This window comes from Equus caballus, chromosome 2 (genome assembly GCF_041296265.1).
Source record: "Equus caballus isolate H_3958 breed thoroughbred chromosome 2, TB-T2T, whole genome shotgun sequence".
NCBI lineage: Eukaryota > Metazoa > Chordata > Mammalia > Perissodactyla > Equidae > Equus > Equus caballus.
In genome coordinates, this window is record NC_091685.1 from 85556035 (window position 1) to 85577194 (window position 21160).

At 37.4% G+C, this 21160-nt stretch overlaps 1 protein-coding gene across 1 annotated transcript in view; it reads left to right on the forward strand.

Moving 5' to 3' along the window:
• Window positions 1-20813, forward strand: part of DCHS2 (dachsous cadherin-related 2) — a 248773-nt gene extending 227960 nt beyond the window's left edge. Inside the window, exons 17-20 of the mRNA XM_014737988.3 lie at window positions 10282-10412; window positions 12502-12788; window positions 13713-13845; window positions 15933-20813. Coding sequence (XP_014593474.3) covers window positions 10282-10412; window positions 12502-12788; window positions 13713-13845; window positions 15933-18559 — 3178 coding nt within the window. The 3' untranslated portion in view covers window positions 18560-20813. The remainder of the gene's footprint in view (window positions 1-10281; window positions 10413-12501; window positions 12789-13712; window positions 13846-15932) is intronic.
• The last annotated feature ends 347 nt before the right edge of the window (window positions 20814-21160 follow it).

Sequence of the window (21160 nt, forward strand, 5' to 3'; positions counted from 1 at the left end):
AATTAAAACGCGGTCTGTTAGTGGGAGGATTGAATTAATTAAGCTCGGAAAGACTTCCCAACCCTAAAAGTTTGATTAAGTGTTTAGTTCTTTTTGTTTAATATATTTCAAAATGTTACTTCAAAAGTATTTAAAAAGTTTTTTCAAGACCTTACCCTGTACTAACTAGTAGGATTTTTTCAGCAACATTTTAGTGTAATCAATTGTTGTAATACTTATTATATAAATATATTAAAACTGATTCTATAAATATGCTAACCTATTCCTGCTACATTGTTTCTATAGTAATTTTAAGCATAAGGCTTTTTCTCTCTCTCCAAAGATGACTGCAGGTACATCTCAGCCCAGTTGCCACCTGAGTGATTCCAAATTCAGAGAGTATTGAAGGTCTGCCATGTTCTAGGAACAAGCATTTCCTGATCGTAATGACTTTCTGTTACAATGTTCTTCTTACTCAATGGAGTCTAATTACAATTAAATCTAATTCCTTTCAGCCTTTTCCCATTTGTGTCGAGTTTCAATGTTCCCAACATTTAAATTGATCCCAGTATTGAAAAGTGCCCCTCTCCGACTCCCCATGAAGAATTTAAGTCAAGGCTGGGAGAAGCAGAAACTGAGAGAAGTTGAAATCTACACACTTTCGCAGAGAGATGCAGAGACAGCCATACGCATGTGTGCGTGCACACACATGCACACACACACACGCGCGCACGCACACACACACACACTGTCTCCAGTATCACCAGGGCAGGGAAATATTTTAAACCTCCTGCCTCTCTGGGTTCTCTCCTTCCTCCGCCCCCTGTGGCTTCTCTTCCTCTTTAGTGCTTTCCTTGACATTTAAGGCAGTGGGAAATAACAGGACGATTTCCCCCCAGCCTGCTATACCTTTTGTGAAGGCTTTGGAAACCGTGTCATTTAGTTTTTAATTTTTCTTTACTTTTAAAGTATTGCAGTTTTGTCTGATTAAGGAAAATATTCCCAATTCTAGCCCTCTGTTTTCCAATATAAAGTGAGGGGAAAAAAGATATTGTGAGGAGTGATTCTACCCAGTCTAAATGCAATAAATAAAAATTAAGTAATTTTTAGTTCTTATATTAAACCACATATGCAAAAACTCAGGGGAAAGATGATGACAAATCATAGAATAGATCTTAAGTTCTGTTTGACTGATGTTTCTGAATTTTGAAGGCTATTTCCCAAGCATGAGGCTGGGGATATAAACACTCAACAAAGAATTCTTTTTTTTTTTATTTTTTTTTGTGAGGAGCTAACATCCGTTGCCAATCCTCCTCTTTTTTTGCTTGAGGAAGATTGTCCCTGAGCTAGCGTCTGTGCCAGTCTTCATCTTCTTTGTCTGTGGGACGCTCCGCTGCATGGCTCATGAGTGGAGTAGGTCCATACTCGGGATCCAAACTCCTGAACCCCAGGATCTGGAAGCAGAGCATGCAGAACTTTAAGCACTAGGCCACAGGGCTGGTCTCCAACAATTCTTGTTTTTAGGGAGCCTAGAAATCAAGTCCATTATAACCCATGGCAGGAAGTATATTCATAATCGTAGTAGTTGCCGTTGAAGGAGCACCTGCTTTACATGTTGAATTCTCATAATAGACTTAAGATTTACAGAATGAGGAAACTGAAGTTTAGAAAGGTAAAGTTGTCTGCCGAGAATAAGCAGCTAAAGAATGGTGGAACAGAGATTCCTGCCCATGTGAGTGCTCATGGCAGGGCTTCCTACTGTATCAGGTGAATGGATCTTAAAAGTACAAACCTGTGTGTTTACAAAACACAAAACAGAAAAAAACTCCTTCAGAAACTTAATAATAGCAAATAAGTTCCAGCTTGCAGTGTGAAATAACACCTCTCTAGGTGTGAGTGTGTAAAAATGGGATTTGATTCACTGCTTTCCACTACTTGACTTATAACTGACGTGGAATGATGTATCAATGTTTAAGCTGGTGACTGATATCCATGTAAGCCTCATAACACTTTAGTGCCGAGATTTTTAGTCTTTTGAGGGACTTTAAACGAAAATGAGCAACAAAAAGTCGTAGGCAAATAAGAGTTAATTTAAGTGTTTAAAAATTCAGTTTCTATAGCATAAATAGTCAAGGTCGTAGAGCATTTATTGCCAGGAGCAATGCTATACTTGTATTCTCAGTTGAATGCTCATTATGACTGTGAGAGAAATTTCAAAAAACAGTTATATATACAGGTAGGAAATGGGATGAGATGTTATTATCTTTTCCAAAATGCATGATTCGTAGCAGCAGGGCTGAGATTGGAACCCTAGTCTGTCTCCCTGTAGAAAAGAAAAGAAAAGGCCTTCCAGACAGAAACCAGGAGGAAACACTTGGCTATGCAAAAGTGTTTGGAAGTAACAAGTGGTACAGCGCACTGAGTGTGGGTAATCCAGAAGAGGCTGGGCTGTGGAGGAGTATGAGGAAGATGGTCAAAAGGTACAAACCTCCAGGTATACGATAAATGAGTACATCAATCTTAGGGATGTAATGTACAACACAATGGCTGTAGTTAACACGGCTGTATGATACATAAGAAACCTCTTAAGAGATTAAATCTTGAGTTCTCATTACAATGATAAAAACCATTTTATTCTTTCTTCTTTTTTTTTGTGTCTCTATGAGATGATGGATGCTAACTAACATTATTGTGGTAATCATTTCATAATATATGTAAGTCAAGTCATGATGCTGGATACCTTAAACTTATACAGAGTCATATGCCAATCATATCTCAGTAAAACTGGAAAAAAACCCTCACACAATGATCTGAAAGACAAAACAAAACAACAACAATAAAGAGACTGGTAGGTTTCACCAAGTTTTGAAGGACTTTATATGCCATGTAATGAAAATTTTACTCTGTCCTGTCAAGGCTATACAAAAGTATAAGGAATTGAGTGCATGTTCAAATGTTTATTTCTAAAAGGCATCTAGTAATGGATGCACCGCAGGACAGAGAACCAGCATCAGGTGGACTAGTTAAGCCTAACAGCTGTGAAAGGTATGTTATGTGGACAAAGTAGTGGGGATGGAAGGAGGGGGTGTGCTTACTAGTTGGTTCAGATATGGAATCCATAGGAACATGGAAGGAGATAGAAAATGCTTCTGAAATTTCTACATAGGAAAGGCAGGAAGAAGAATAGATTGGGACTGGGATTGGGCTTTTTTTACGAGTGCTTTGATCACCAGTGCAAGAGCAAAAGTAAAGATATAGTCTCCTTAGGCAATTAAAAATAGTGATCTGGAGCTCAGGAAAGGGGTCTTCATTCAAGAGTTAGATTTGAGGCCCATCCAGGGAAAATGTGCAAAATGGAATTACCTAGGGAGACTGTGTAAAGTGAGAATTTGGGGGATTATTTCCACTTGAGGGCCAAGCAGAGAAATAGAAGATTCAAGGAGTAGAAAGATAGGAACCAAGCAGAGAGATTGGACTGCATAAAAGAAAATAGTTTCCAAACGTGTTTGGATTAGAATCTGCTAAAAGTATTCCTTATTGTAAGGAGTTTGCAAGGAATAGGCTTGTCCAAAATTGTTTTCTAGCAAGATAACTTACACACTGCTGTATCTGTAGGTTAATTAATACAAAGCTGTGAAATTAATTTGAAATTCAAGTCAACACATTGATTTTTACTAACAAAAATATTTTACAGATTAAGTGAGCAAATACAATTTCCTGTAACAAGTATGTGTTAGAAACACGACAAGTTCTGGGAGATCAAACAATACTTCATGGTTATGAATTACTGTCTTAGAAAGCTTCTGTAAACTTCAAAGAGAGGAATTACAATTTGTGAAGTAAGAAACATCGTATATATAGATTTAAACTTAAATAAAATTTTTGCCTCATTTGGCCAGTGTCCCAGTCGCGCTTTCTGTTCATTTTCCTCCTGTGGCCACCAGAAGGCAAATATTCTCCAACCTTGTATCCTTCTGTTCATGAGCAAGGGCTGAAGTCTTAGCTTAGTACTTTTAGTTTTCAAAATACATATGGCAGGATGCTTTCCTCTGTAGACTTCTCAATGAATACCAGTGGGACCTAGAATTTCTTTCCATTTCAAACAAGGCTGAGTAAGCATTTTGAGATTTATGATGTTTATGTCCACAACTGGAAAGAGACCATTGTCTGGTGATTAGGAAATGCTTGATATTCTTTTCCAAAGGAGAGCCATTAAAGTGATGGATAGAAAGCAGATTATAGTGGGTTGAAGAGTGACTAAAATAGGAAGCAGAGACGGTTCTGAGGGACTGCTGTTTTTTTGCAGCTATGTCGAGTTAAAAGGAAGGAACGCGAGATGGTGGGAACTGAGTGGGGTTCAGGCTTGAGTGTAGGGTATGGTTTTAGGGTTGGCTCGACTTGAGCATGTTTATAGGAAGAAAGGAAGTATTCGATAGATAGGTTAAAGACGGAAGATTTTGATCTAGGTACATTTTCTTATTTTAAATTTTTTATTGTTATCAAAGTAATACATTTTTTAAGAAATCAATTTTTTAGTATTGCAAAATATCGACAGGCTGAGATGAAAGTTAGCAAACACTGCTTCACTCATCCCAGCACTAAAGTCTCAGGAGGCTCACATTTTAACCGTTTTTCTCCATTATTATAAACACCAATCTGCCTTAATTGATAATTTTAAACCTTATCTCTCAACTTCCTGTTATAATAGATGTAGTTTAATATTTTTTACCTGCTTATATCTAATTCCCTCTTTTTATCCATATCACTATTTTTTATTTAATCAATAGTTGTGTTTACATTATATGGTTATATAAAGGTTCACTTTAGAGCCAGGTCATACTGTATGATTGTATTTCCTTTCTTACCCACCCTCCCAGAGTAATGATTATCTTTCTTTTTTGACACCAAGTTTTCTATATCCTTGTACTTAATTCGTTGTAAATGCTCCCTTTGCTCTGTCATGCCCATCCATCTTTTCCCCCCGAGATACCTCTCAAATCAAATATTCTATCAAGCCCTCTGGGTTCCTTGGAGACCTCATTCCTGCTGCATTCTGCCCTCCTGATCTGGTATGAGATCTGGCTCTCTCAGGCTGCTGCAAAGCTGTATCCCATGACTTTGGTTTATTGCTCTCCTACGTTGGGCCCCTGACTCCCAGATCCCATGTCTTTCTTTTTCTTAGTTTTTCTCTTCAGATAGCTTTGTAGGAAAAGGTACCAGGGAAGTAAACTCTCTGAGTTCTTGTATATCTGAAAATGCCTTACTCTGTTCTCACATGCGATGTGATTTATACAAGGGATAGTATAGAAATTGAAATTTTCTTTTAGAACTTTGAAGGCATTGTTCTGTTATCTTTTACAACCCAGTTTTGCCATTGAGAGGTCTGATATCATTTTAATTACATGTTTTGTATAGGATTTGTTCTTTCGTTTTCTGTGGAAATTCTCAGGTTGTGTTCTTTATCCATAATGTTTAGAAATTTTGTGATTAAATCCTTTGATGTGTGTCTTTCCTTGTGCTGAGTACTTGGTGTGCTCTTTTAGTAAGGAGAAATGTTTCTTTCTGTTTTCTTGTGTTATCTCACTGATAATTCTCTCTCTACTGTTTTTCGTTTTGTTTTGTTTGTTTATTTACTCTGCCTTGTTCCTTTTTCCTGGATCGTGTGCAGTCAAGTGTTGGACTGCCTGGATTGATCCTTCATCAGTAATATTTTATTTCCTACTTTCCATTTCTTGTTTTATGTGTTGGTTTGTTTTTGTATTTTTCTGGGAGATTTCCTTAATTTCAACCTTCTAAGCTTTCTTTTTTGTTTTCTAGTTAAAAAGTTGGGGGATATTATATTCTTTTTTATTTCCAAAAGTTCCTCCTTGATCTTTGACTTTTCCACAGCATCTTGTTCTTGTTTTACACATGTGTTACCAAACCTCTTAATCTCAAGTTTGTGTGCCCGATGCCCAGTAAGCCAAACACTGAGGCATCCATGCTTGGAGATGGAGAAGGATTTATTTGAATTGGCCAAAACGAGAAGGCAGGAACTTAGGTTCTCTCAAATCTGCCTTAACAGGAGAAGAAAACAGGGTGTTGTATAGAGCTAAGGCAGGTGGCAGGAGGAATTTTGGAGAAACAAAGGGATAATCTATGTTTCTTTCACTCCCGATAAGCCCCTGGGCAATCTAACTTCTGGGCGTCAACAGCAGCTGAGGATTGGTTATCTGGTGCTGTAAATTCCTTAAAGCCATTCTCTTTCTTCTGTAAAACAAGGTCATAAATCCTTGTGACCTTTAAGTTACCCCTCAGGCTAAACAGGAAAACAGCAAATTGACAATATTAATTTCTTTTCATAATAAGGTTGAAAGTTAATCCTATTGAATATTTACAGTAACCCTCAGATACCTGGCTTCACATGCGTTATCTTCTGATAGCCCTCCAAGGACATTAATTAGAATTGTTTTTACATTTCCTTTTGTACTTTCAAGATCTCTGTTTCCTTTGGGTTCATTTCTTCTCTTTGTCTATTTTGCACTCTCTTTTTCATGTTGGAGGTTTTCTGTAAGTAACTAATGATCGTTGGTTCTGAGTGAGGCAATAGCAAAGTCAGGAGAATCCCAGAGGGAGCTGCCGAAGCTTATTGACCAGCACACTTCACTTTCAGATGAACCAGAGAGGAAACCAACTACTTTGCAGGATGATGCACAAATGATAGTATATAGAGAGTTCTTTTTTCTTTGGGAGGGACTTTCATTTCTCCAGGGACAGTCTCTCGATATTACTTCCTCTGAGTATGAACATCAGGCATTCTTTCGCCTGGGAGTGAAGAGCAATGGGTAAGGGGGTTTGATTGTGCTGTATTTTGAGTTTAAAATAACCTTCAGGCTATTTTTATCTCAGTATCTCACCCCACCCTTTGCCATGTCTTGAGCCTCTCTGTTGGTTAAGTGGGGGCACATCTGCTTCTCACTCATCCTTCTCTCCCTTTGAATGCATTTTAATCTGTGATCACCTCTGACCCACTTATCTGTAACCACTCCTTAATCTGCTTGCATTTTCCAGAAATTTCTAGAAACTTCTCACCCACTCCGCCCACTAATATCTTCTCCCATTTTCTTTTTAGCCTTATGGACATATACCATATTTTAAGTTCTTTTGCTATCATTATAGTAGAATCTCAGAAGGAAGAAGAAGTAAAACCTATGTAGATATAACCAGAAGTCATAGCTCTTCTTTTCATAGGTGTTTCTGATGTTGGCTGCTATTTTTGTTTTTCATAGAATTTCAGAAGGAACACTTAAATTCTTGGTAGGCATTTAAGATACTGTTGAGAAAGAGTTTTGAAAAATCCTTTACCACCATCTTTACTACTTGTTAAGGCAATCAGAAAAGATCTTGCCTGGTCAAAGTTGCATTTAAAGTTTTGCGTGGTAAAAGAAGCTTCCCGTGCTTGGTAGAATAGGAGAAATATGCTCTGAACTAGAATGGGCCTGTTCTAAATCTGGTCAGTTTCATTTATAGTCTCTGCTGATAAAGTAATCAAGGCAGCAGTCCTGGAACGTGGAGCCAGCTGGACGGACTACAACCAATAGTTTTGCAAAGACTGCCAAAGAGCAATCATAGAAAACTTGAAGTCTCTCAGGAGTTATGAGTAGAATCTCAGGGGATCTGCCTTCATAATTTTTCATTTGTTCTTCAAGCCATTGAAAAAACTTCTCCTTGTTCTTTTATTTTGAAACTGAATCATATATTACCCTCCGTATCAAAGAATCCCACTTTTTTTTAACCTGACATAGGCATTACATAGAACCCCTGAGGTTGTAACGTTGTGAAAATAAGGGTGGTTATGGCTGTAGTGGAAGAATTGACAGAGCCCTAGCTTTGATGTCTTGCCTGAGACTTTAGTATGACAAGAGAAGGGGCGGACAGCAGGGGCAGAGAACAATATGAGTTGATCATTTTTAGTAAAATTTTTCCATATGTACCTGACTTATGTTTATGCTAACAAAACAAACTTTCCACATGGAATTATTTGTAGGCTCCAGAAGTGTGAAATTCAAGTAGTTGCTCTACTTGGTGTCCCAACTCTGACCGTGAAGAAGGTGGCCTGTGTGCTTCATGAACAGTAGATAAGCAGGGATCATTTGCTATTCAGTAGACTTTAAACCAAGAAAGAGCTGATACTTGTTTTACATCATTTTAAAATTTAAGGTTGGAAAGATAAAGAACACTTACCAAGTAAGCTAACAATGGAAAAGAAAGTGGACGTGTGTCAACTTCCAGGACTCAGTTTCTAAAAGGTAGTATCAACAACTAGCCAAAACTAATACCACTTCTGAAATAAAAATCATCTTCTGATTGACAACTCACTTTGTTATTCAGCTACCCTCCTGGAACCCATAGTGTTTAGAGGAGAGTGAAAAGCTAATGATTATACATTGGGGTGTGATATATCCACTGTAAGAGAGGCATGTGGAAACTGTCAGGTAGTAGAGCACGAGCTTTCCAGTCAGCCAGGACCTGGGCTTGAGTCCTGCCTCTTCCTATAATACATTTATAATCTTGGACAAATCTTGAGAAACCAGCACTCAACATGTATTAAAGAAAATCAAATAAGGTAGCCCACCGACCCACAAGGACCTTATGGGAGAGGCAGATAAATAAATCGTTAAGAACGAAAGGTGATCATTGCTATGGCAGAGGAATGTACAGTTAGCCCTTCGTATCCACAGGTTCTGCATCCATGGATTCAACCTCGGATGCAAAGGCCTACGATGGTTGGGTCTGTATTGAACATGTACAGACTTTTTTTCTTGTTACTCCTTAAACAATACAATGTAACAACTATTGACATAGCATTTATATTGTGTTAGGTATTATAAATAATCTAGAGATGATTTAAATTATACAGGAGGATGTGCGTAAGTTATAAGCAAGTACTATACCATTTTATATAAGAGACTTGAGCATCCACAGATTTTGGTATCCACAGGGCATCCTGGAACCAATCCCCCATGGGTACGGAAGGACAGGATGCTCTGGGATACAGAAAGGGACATCCAAATCAGATAAGAGATCAGTGAAGCTTACCAGAGATGTGAGCTTTGAAAGACCAAGAGTGTATAGGGACAGGGATTCCAGGCAGCAGCCAGATCATAGAAGGTCATGTGTATGTGCTGAAGGCTTGGACTAGCTCTTGTAGACATGGATAACCAAAGAAACGTTTTAAATAGATGAGTCGGGTTTTCAAATTAGGATTCTAGATACAGCAACTGAGGTACAATGTGGGGGATGGATAGAAGCAGATGAGACTTGCAGTAGGGAGATTGGTGAGTAAAAAGTGCTCCAGTTGGGAAAGGATATAATGAATATCTAGCATTCCAGGCAAAGATGATGAGGGGACAAGGCTACAAAGACTGGCTTGTCCTGGTTTCTCCAGGACTGTCCTGGTTTAAAAAAAACCTGAAAGTCCCATATCCTAGGAAGCCCTTCAGTCCCTGGAAGGTAGGTTGGTTGATGGGTCTGTCTGAGGCTCTGAAGGTAGGGGTGAAATGGACAGGAACACTTGACCCAAGTGATATTCAGGAGGTAAAACCCATAAGACTCATAATTAGTTGGATGTTGGAAGAGTGGTGACAGAAAGGGAGAAGTTGAAGACACTAATAAGGCTTCTAACTTGGTTGCTGGAGAAGCTAACTGTATCATCATCCAAGACAGGTTGAGTCGCTGCATGTCAATTCTTCCAGATCATGGACCTTTACCTCTACGTTATAGTCCTGGCCAATCATGCATTTTTCGTACGTGTATTAATGTATGAAATTCTACCGTTTTGATTGATTTGCAATATGGATCTGGAAAAAAAATCAATACAAAGCAATCTTTTAGTGGCTCTGTCCTTTGTTGGTGTATTAACATGGAAATATATGGCAATACCCAGGCTGTGTGTGGCAGAGTTGAGGCAATCTACTTATCCAAACAACAGATATTGGTATTTGTACTTTTTAGGTTGTTTTTAGTAGGAAAGGACTGAATTTTATGGTCTGCCTTCTGGGAATGGTCCATTTGTTTTAAAGACCTCATGAATTTTGGTCGCTTGCTGGATTTGATTCCCTAAATGTGTCAAAAATAAATAAATTTCAGGTTACCATTCTTATGAAATAAATTTTAAATGATGCTATTTAGAAAAAGCCAAGGGGAGAAATAAAAGCAGCTAGTCAGCTCATTTTTAAATTTTCAACTGGATATTTGATATTTATGTTGTTTTTCTTATTCTCTGGATGATGGATAACATTCTTTGATTCTTTTCCAAACCAGCTTGATTGTGCAAGCCACAGATAAAGGGATGCCCAGACTTTCTGGTACAAGTGTGATCAAGATACAGGTGACCGATGTAAATGACAATGCCCCAGCTTTTCTCCCCTCTGAAGCAGTGGAAATTGCAGAAAGTAAGTGTGGTGCTTTGGAATGGTGGTTTTGATTAACTTGTATTATATCATCTACCATTTTTTCTGCCAGGTGCTGTATTAAATATGAGTACTAATCCTCAACAACCATACAACATGGATAGTTTTCATTTTCATTTTACAGAATAGAAAACGGATGGTCAAAAGTTAAATGTCAAATGTCAAAGACGTTAAATGTTAAAGTTGGGGTTTGCAATTAGATCAGCAGGACAATTTCACATGTTCAAACCACCATTCCACACAGCTTCTTTTTGTGTACAGATATTTCTTAAAAGTGAAGTCTGCTCTATGAAAAAGTATTTTTATTGATTGTGTTCTTAGACTAACTTTGTCAGTCTTTGCAGTATACTAATGACAAGTAATAAGTGAAGGGAATTGGATGTTTGTCGCAGGAAGTCATCATTTTCCTCTAGTGTAAACTAAACTCCAACATTTGCAGAAAAATTTTACCGTATTAATGGTAGAGGTTGAATATACAAAATTTTATGTGATATGCTGACTAATCTTAATTGTTTGGGTCTCTGGGTTGCACAATGATTCCATAGTCTATGATCCTGAAGTTGACTGTGGTCAGTGGCTGTACTAGTAAAACCCAACCCAACTCTTGATGATTGAAGTTGCAAATACTGATGGCCCCTCACTTACCTCTCTCCTTTCACTCTTAATACCCAATTTGTTCCTAAAATGTTCCTAATTTTTTGTTACATTCACTTTCCAAACAACTTGTAGCCATCATTGCTCACAGAGATATATATTCCAGAAATTTCAATATATAGGGATATCTACAAATATTCTGAAATATTCTACCAAAAAATTTGTTCAGTTTTGCTTCTCACCTATTTCTTTTTTTAAGGTTGGCCCTGAGCTAACATCTGTTGCCAGTCTTTGTGGGTTTTTTTCTTCTTCTCCGCAAAACCCCCTAGTATATAGTTGTATATTCTAGTTGTAGGTCCTTCTAGTTGAGTTAGGTGGGATGCTGCCTCAGCATGGCTTGATGAGCAGTGCTGGGTCTGTGCCCAGGATCTGAACCAGCAAAATCCTGGGCTGCAGAAGCAGAGCGCACAAACTTAACCATTCCGCTACAGGGCCAGCCCCACCTCTCACCTACTTGCTACGTTTTCATTTGCTTTTACTGAAGGTACTCTTCTAAAGCACATGGATTAGCATCAAAATGCAGCAATGCACCCAGTATAACTATATCACAAGAACAAATTGCGTAAGTCAAAACATACTAATGAGGTGAAGTGTGGTTGGTGCACATCAGGAATGTTCCAACTTGAAATATGAAAATTATGAGTCTCATATTCAGTAGAACTATTCTGAAGATTTTGGCATCTTCTTTCTACCTGCACCATACCTGTCAGCTTAAAAACAAAGTCCTTTTCATGGCATTTTAAGCTAGAAAACACCTATGGTGTGTGAGACATTTAGGGTGTCATCTATTTCTGTGATTTTTTTTGGTGAATAATGTTAGAGATTTACTTCCATTGCAACATGATGTATACTTTCTATAGTCTTGACAATTCTGAGAGTCAGATTTAAAGAGAAGAAAGAGTCTATGTGCCACTCCGAAAGAAATAATTTTACAAAAATAAGTACAAGGAACTAATTATCTATTTCTAACTTCAGTATCCAAACATTTTCATTTATATCTTGCCTATTTTTCCAAATTTTGTGTTTTGTGTTAATGTTTTGAGTGGTAACCTTCTTCCCACTCACATCCCCCATGAATATATGATTCTGATACAGAAATGTTATAGTAGAAATAAATGGCTTAGAATGTTTCTTGGTCCTGGAATTGTGTTGCAAGCATATGATGAAAAATGTAATATAAAAATTGAAAATACCTACCTCCTCAATTCCCTACTCAGCGGTAAATTTTCACTTTTATTGGGCTCATAAATTCCTCAGAGTTTTTGTTCAGTTCATAAGGGGCTTTGTATGAGAAATCATGCCAAGAAACAGCAAATCATGTTGGACTTAAACAAAAATGCTTGGTTTGGACTATTAAAGCAAAGTATTTCAAAGGATGAATTTTAATGGAGACTGACATTGGTCATGACTATTTCAGGTTCTTTGCCTGGTGTAATTGTGACTCAGATATCAGTTCATGATGTGGATTTGAATCCAGCTTTCATCTTCAGTCTTACCAAAGAGAGTAATCCTGGAACCAAGTTCGCAATTGATCAGACCACTGGAGTAGTGGTACTAGTGAAAACATTGGATTTTGAAGAAGCTACTGAATATGAGCTGCTCATCCAAATTTCTGATTTGGTTCACCACACAGAGGGAGCACTCATCGTCCGTGTGTTGGACGTCAATGATAACCCACCAGTATTTTCTCAAGATTATTACCAGGTAAAGAGCTTAAAGAGATGCTGAAACCACAGCCAAAACTAAAAAGAACAAAGAATAATGTAAATCTGCCATTGTTGACAGGCTAATTTAGGCAGACAATATTCACTGGTTTTAGAGCCTAAGTTGATGCTGAGGGTTTTATATGTAATATCATGGACGATAGAAGTACATATGGAATTGAATATCTCATTCAATTCAGTTTCTTAAGTGTGTATCATATGTCACTGTATGAAAGTATGTCATCATTTTTCTAGCTTTTAGGGTTTGGGGTCCAGTTGTCCATAACAATTGAAACTTGCCTAATAGCTAGAAAGCCACAGATAAGGCAATAAGGTAGTTTGGATTATCTCCAGTTAACTTGGGAAAAATCTTTCTTTCCTAGGAATATTTTTGGAATATATTGATTACCATTTTGCAGAAACAAGTCATGAACAAAACTGTAAAGTGAAAATTTTAGTTTTTAGAGCATAGTGTCTATTTATAGAAGGACAATGATAGCATTCAGCTGAGTACCTGAAAATGTGCTCCAGGACTCCTGAATGTAACAAACGCAAGGTTTACCAGTAAGCACAGCACTAACCTAAGTCATGATCTTCTGTGAAGGCTTGCTAAATTACATGATGTACGTAATTATACAATTGTGCAATGTAATAATATATTAGTGAATGTATTAGCTATCCTCCTCCACACAGAAATAATTTAGAAGGAAATTTTATTCATAATAAAAATTAAAACTGAATGAAATTTTTAAAAGTTTTGCTTTTCTGAATTCTGGGGCTACACATAAATTAATATGCCTAATAAAGTCAGGTTCTCTGTGTATTTTCTACAAGCACAAGGAATAAAACGATCTCACATTCTGGCCCTGTTCATGAAAATACCTGTAACCTTTAAGCACAACATCCGTTCCTCTTTCTCCCTTAGGTCACCATTCCTGAGTTAGTGCCTGTGGGGTACTCTGTGCTGACTGTGGCAGCCACAGACTTAGAAGGCAACGAGAACATTTCCTACAGAATCCTTTCCTCATCTAGGGAATTTTCAATTGATCCTATGAATGGTGAGTTATTTATAGTGGCTTTATTGTTCATAGGTTTCAGTTACAGGATGGAAACCTGGAATAATCCTTTCCAAGTGCTCCTAAAACAGCCCTCCACCCCCGCCCCCTGGATGATAGACATTACCTTCTTATTTCTCTTTCTATCAAATGCCATAGTAGCAAATCCCACTGTTGTTTCTCTTCTCCAACATCTCGGTGGCTGGAAAGCAAAAGGAATTGATTAAACGCTGGCAAATGCACAGAAATTCAGAGACCCCAAAATAGTAAACACCCAGTTCATCAGTCCAGCCAAGCACGGTTCAGGTAGTTATCCCAGGTCTCAAAGAATCAAAATGAACTCGAAGGGATTAATTTAGTTCTGAACACTTCTTGTTACTAGAGTTTGGAAGCTTTTGTTTTCTAAGCCAAGTACAAGAAGTTCAGTAATAACATCGTATATTCAATAAGGAAAAAAAAAAATTGAAAACGGAAAACTATTCAAGCATCTCTACTACTTAAAAACCATCGTGGTGTTCTGGTTTCCTTGATGCCTTCCAAGCCTCTTTATATTTTTATCAGAGAGCAAGACATTTTTGGTTGGAAATGCATTCAGGCAAGTGATTTCAGATTAGAACAGTTAAGCCTTGCATAAAGTTCAACAATGAGTAGACATTAAAAGTTAAATTTGATAAAGCTGAATAATTAGCAAAGCACTGTCTCTAGCCGAGCTCAGTCTAGAAAAGAACAGGGCTGGGGACACATTGCAGTGTGTGTGCCCCATCTGCATCCACCAGTGCATCGTTTCGCAAGTGAGAGCTGATGTAAAAGTTAACCTCAGGATGATGGATGTTAACCAGACTTATTGTGGTGACCATTTCTCACTATACACATATACCAGATCAGTATGTTGCACACCTGAAACGAATATAATGTTATGTCAATTATATCTCAATTAAAAAAAATTTAACCTCAGGATTCCCTGAAGGGAGAATTTAGTCAGAAAATACCAGTATGAGGCCCGTGAAGTGTTGTAACAGGGAGAAGTAGGTAATGTTGCCACACAGCCTGTGTGTGAATGGCTACATTCAAATATATATGATATAAACATGTCAGGAATTTGGTTTTCCTTTTCTTCTCTCTCTCTTTGTCTTTCTCTCTCTCTGTTTTTTGGTTTGGTTGGTTTTTGTTTTTTTTTTTTTACTTTTTTTTTTGCCTCAGATGATGGCAGTTGCTGCTGTGGCCACAGCAAACCACAGCGTGCGAGGTGTCCCCTCGAAGCGCTCAATCCTAGTGACACTTTTGCCTGACATGTTATCAACAAATTTACAATGAGGTATTGATTAGAATGTTTTAAAAATATTAAATGTTAACAGGTCCGTTTAGTTCAGGGTGGGACTCTAATTGAAATGCGGCATTTAAATGACAGCATTTTGTATTCTCTTTTAGTGACCATACTTAAAACACATTTATCTTAGAAAAATATAGTTACATATTTACTTATAAAATTACATATTTCTGTCATTTAAAATGACAAAATGTATTAAGTACATTTCACCAATAAGGGAAAAATCCACTTGCCGAATTAACCAAGAGCTTTAGGAAAGACATCTCTATAATTAAGCAATAGTTATAACTCTGCATTGTCAATATTTGCTAAGCTCATTTAACTAGAGTGAATGTCAATTAAAATTTCCAGAGTAAATATCTTTATGCTAGAGTGTCTCTATACATGTGTCTATGGGTAGTAGAATGGGGTATAAATTTTTCAAATAAGAGTACATTTTTTTAAAAAGAATAAATAATGGAACAACTTATTATACAAAAATAAAATTAAGAAAAATTTGTGGTAAAGTCATCTTCAAGCAGCACACACATTTAGTAGAGTGAATGTCGTGAATATTATTTCTGGATCTTAAGTGTCACAAAAGTATAAATATAATAATATAAATAAATATAATAATTTCCTCTTTTGAGTTACTCTTGGCTGTAACTTAAAAAATCTAACAAGTAACTAAATATTTTAGTAAACATTTCATAAATATTTGTTGACTAAATGGATCATGAAAATTTAATTTCACAACATTGAAATGCTATGTCTTGTTTTTCAGGCACAATATTTACTATCAATCCTGTATTACTTCTGGATAAAAAATCAACAATTCAATTTCTTGTTGAAGCCAGTGATAGTGGAATTCCTGACCTGAGGGCTCGTACCTTAGTGGAGATAGAAATACAAGATATGAACAACTACGCCCCTGAGTTTGCAGTAGAATATTATAATCTTAGCTTGAGTGAAGATGCTCTCATTGGAGGCACGCTTGTCACATTTTCAACCATTGACCATGACTGGACCCATGAAAACACTTATGTTGAATATTCCATCATCAGTGGTAATTCACAGAACAATTTCCATGTGGAAACCAGTTTCACTCATTCAGAATATCCTTATAAGCAAGTTGGTTATCTGGTGTTGCTTCATAAACTGGACAGAGAAGCAATTGCCAGTCATAAGCTTGTCATTCTCGCATCTGATCATGGCTGCCCTCCACTGAGTTCCACAGCCATTGTATCAATAGAAGTACTTGATGTCAATGATAATCCACCTAAATTCAACAGTCTGAAATATCATGCCCATGTCAAGGAAAGTACCCCCCTAGGGAGTCAGATCACTGTGGTCTCAGCAAATGACCATGACGTGGGTTCACATGCAAAAATCATCTACTATATAATCTCTGGAAACGAGAAGGGACATTTTTACTTGGAAGAAAAAACCGGAGTTCTTTATTTGATTAAACCTCTGGATTATGAAGAAACAATAAAATTCACTGTAACTGTCCAAGCTTCAGATGAAGAAAAGAAACAGTTTTCTTTTGCAGTTGTGTTTGTCAATGTCCTAGATGATAATGACCATGCACCCCAGTTTATGTTCTCAAGTTTGAACTGTGTTGTTCCTGAAAACCTGCCTGTTTTCTCCACCATCTGTTCTGTAAATGCTTTGGATTTTGATGCAGGTCCTTATGGAGAACTGACCTATTCTGTTTTATCATCCTGTTCTGTCACCCATGGGATGCCTCACAGCCATGATCGCTTCCTCGTTGACCCTTTAACAGGGGATATTTATGCTAAGCAAGTCCTTGACTATGAAAATGACAATAAATACTGCTTCACAATTCAGGCAAAAGACAAAGGTGACTTAACAGCCTCTTTAATGGTTTGGGTGGATATTGAAGGGATAGATGAGTTTGAACCCATTTTCACTCAAGATCAATATTTTTTCAGTCTCCCAGAAAAGAGTAACATAAGACAACTCATTGGCAGAGTGGAAGCATCAGATGCAGATGCTGGTATTGATGGAGTTATTCTTTATTCCCTTGAAACTCCATCCCCTTTCTTTTCAGTAAATAAAACTAACGGAAATATTTATTTGACAAGAGCCCTTCCCCTAGTAAAAAGTCAAGTCAGCAAAGAAGACACCATTGAAATGAAAATAATTGCTCATAGCCCCAAACCAGACTCCAAGTTCACATCTTGTACCATTTTTGTGAATGTGTCTTTCTCCTCGGAAGGAAAACACTCAGCAGTATCAGCCAGCAGCTTTTCAATCAGCCTCACGGTCTCCTTTTTAGCATTTCTCTTACTCGTCTTCATTCTCATTGTACTGATTTTAAGACATAAACAAAAAGACGCAATAAACAATTATAAAGAAAAGAAAACCTCGTCATCCTTAGATATCAATTTGAGAGTGACGGGGGATGCCAGCATGCTCAAGCCCTTCCAGAAAACTAATGAGTGTAGTAGTGAGGTAGTGCCCATGGACTCCGTGCCTGAATGGTTGAGTTTAATGAGTCTCATGGAGAAGGACATTGTAAATCTGTACAGGCACTCGAACTCCAGTGGCCACTGTTCTGTGGAAGCAGAAACTGCAGAAGATAAAGAAATCCAGAGGATAAATGAGCACCCTTACAGAAAGGAGTCTGGCTCAGCTCTGAGTGATTGCGAGTCCAGGGTGCCAGACTCTGGAATCCCAAGGGACTCAGACCAGCTCTCCTGCTTGTCTGGGGAAACTGATGTAGTGGTCACTGCTGAAACAGCAGAAACCAACCAAACATTTGAAGAAGGAGATCGAGGAGAAGGCTGTGACACAACCTATGTTCGAAATAATGTGTTACCCCAGACGCTAAAGAAGAGAGAGGTAAAAGAGGGCAACCTGGCTGATGTCAGAAAACAGTCCATCTTTATTTCAGGTGATCAGGAAGCAAGATGTGCAACTCTTTCAACCAGGAGAACCTCTGATCATGATGTGAGAGACAACTATCACTGGGATCATCTCCTCAGTTGGGAACCCAAGTTCCAACCTCTTGCCTCAGTATTTAATGATATTGCAAAACTAAAGGATGAACATTTGCATATGCTGGGCATTCCCAAAGAAAAGAAAACTTTTGTTTTTCCACCACCTTTGATTACTGCAGTAGCCCAGCCCGGAATTAAAGCAGTTCCACCAAGAATGCCAGCCATAACCCCGGGACAAGTACTTCAGAAATACCCACACTCCCCACTTCTCTACCATCTCAACTCTCTGCCAGAAGCCACGACACCCAGTTTTTCTCCATCTCTTTTCCTCCTCGCCACACAGACCCCTGCCATGACTCCACTGTTGTCAGATGGAGAATTATTAGGAACACATCTAAGAGGTACATGCCGTGAACTTAAAGCGGAAGATGAAGTTCAAATATGAAATGATTGTGATCTCAAACACTTGCTCACCATTGGTCATGAATGATTGAACAAAGCATTCTTAAGCAAGCATCTCGAGACTGGCTTCATTTTATCTATGAGTGAGTGATATAATTTCGTCAGGGTTTTCAGAACTTAACCATTTAAGTTGCTCAAATTTCTTCCAGCCTTAATAAGAAGTTACACTCTCTTTTAACCTTTATGTTTTGCTCTCAGGACTCAAGTGTGTGTATATTAAGCAGTGTATATTCTGTCATATCTAGTTTTCTGTGTGATTAGATTTCCAAAGGCCACAATGAACTTGACTGACTGCCAAAATCTTCCTATGAAAATAAATGAAATAAAGTCTAGTGCACTCTGGTTACATTGCTGCTGATTGCACTGCTATATCTAAAACAAACTAGCAAAGATTGAATAAGGAATGAGTGTAGGACAGAAAGTAACAGAGGAAATTTGGAAGGATAAACTTAAGTTTTAAAGTAAAGCAATTTTCCGTAGAGCTGATTTATTTAGAGGTGCATTTCTCCACCTTTCCTGTATGCCACACTGTGAAGTGTAGCCATAAATTGAATTTTAATGTGGTGTCTTTGGAAATCTAATGAGAAATTAAGAATGAAATTTGTCATAACTGTGCCAAGCAAGAAAGTTTTTCCTAATTAAATGAACCGGAAATGCGTGTTCTCGGTAGACAGCCAGGACAGGTAAAAGCAGTAAGTGTGTGGTTGGCTGCCACCTAAGATGTGTTTTCTTGGCCTTCTTTACAAATCGAATGACGTTTTTTTTTCTCAATGCTCTGTCTTGTAACATGGTACGGGTACAGACATTAAACTTTGAAGATTAATTTGTAGATATTTCTTCCTTTTATTTTCTTCTAGATATGGTAACTTTTGGTGAGAAATAATTTATCCACTTAATGTTAGTTTTAAAAGTTTGTGTAGATAAAATTATCTTATTAGCTAATAATAAATTTCATAGAGTAATTTAGCAATATATTTTTAAATGAAGATTTTTTTTATATAAATATTTCTATTATAAAAGCTAAGAGTGGATGTCAGAAGTCTTTCTTCCATTGGTTCATATTCACGTTTAGTTTCAACTGTCATTAGATGGAGCAGTTTGGCAACATGGTTAAAATAATTTTGTTTTGTGTAGCTGCTGTTTCAGAAATACAGAGGCGGGGTGCAGGACTCCCCTATAATGCTATATCCTCCTCTCTGGTGAGCCTGAGGATCCATCAGAGATTCTTATCCCTTCCAGGAAAGCAGAACTCATCCTGATGATATTGGTCCAGAAGTCACCCATGGTAGGCAACATGACTAGGCTTTGGAATAAGACTTTAGGATTCCAATGTCAAGTCTAGAGGGCATCCGGTACGGTTTTCTTAGTAGTTAGTGTGGGCTTCTGCTATAGAAAATTTCCTTTATGTTTTTTTCAATCGGTTTCATCTGTAAAACTATGTGAGATAACTAATTTATGTTTACTGAAAAACATTGCTGGATTCCATGTTTGATATCTAGTTTTGTAGATAAATAATTCTAAGGGCTTCCTATGCAGATTCTATCAATTATATATATCTTTGCTCACTCAAATTGAACACAAGTGTATAAAACTCCATTAGAAATTGTATGAAGCATGAAGATTTTTGGACCAGGCTGGAATCCTAGGAGAAGTCATTTAGGCATAGAACACTTAAATATTAAAGAATGGATGCATGGCTCTCCTTTTCTTCATTGCAACTGGGGAATAAGATTTCATGGTCTTTCTATAAAAAAAGAAAGCAATTAATCATTTCAGTGTTCCAATATTTATTCTCTCTTTGACTTCCTTCAAAAGATTACTTTGAGCATATGAGGAAATTCTATACATGTACTTTTTCTCTAATTATACGTGAAAGTTTTGTTTTGTGACAGAATTCTAGGAACCAAAAGTATTTTGTTGTTGTTAAATAGGTTCTTCATTTACTTATGTTTAAAAAGAGTTAGCCATCTAACTCTTCCCTAAGTTATTTGCCTGTGATTTACTGCTCGTTCTGGACATGATTCTGCATTTTTTTCCAGACATTTAATAAAAACGGAAGACATGAAGTACTTAAAACTATTCCTTACCGTTATCTAGTGGATTTTTAATTGATAATTTTATTAATACTGTATCCAACACCGCGTCACCACCAAAAAACTGCTACAGGTGGGGTTGAGAGTAAAAATGTGAACATGCTGGTTAAGTCTTTGCAATAAATCATGTGTCAACTCTTTCAACTAGAGTGCTTTTTTCCTAAGTAAACAATATAATTTGTACAGTTTTCCTTCAAGTTTAATATTAACTTGCCTCATATGTTCTGTGTTACTTTGCTGATCTACACACCGGCTTTAGCACTCTGGAGGGGGTACAGAACTTGTTAGTGGAAAATCATATTAAGCCCCAAATTCATAAGCTATAAAATAAAAGACAGTTGTGTCTTGTGGAATTTTGGCCGCCTGAAATTCTGGACTTTCTTGTTGGCAGCCTTAAAAATACTGGTGTAAATCAGTACCAAATGGATATCAAAATTCCATGTCCTCGTAGTAATCATTGAATTGGCTTTCAAAACAGATTCCTGGGCAAA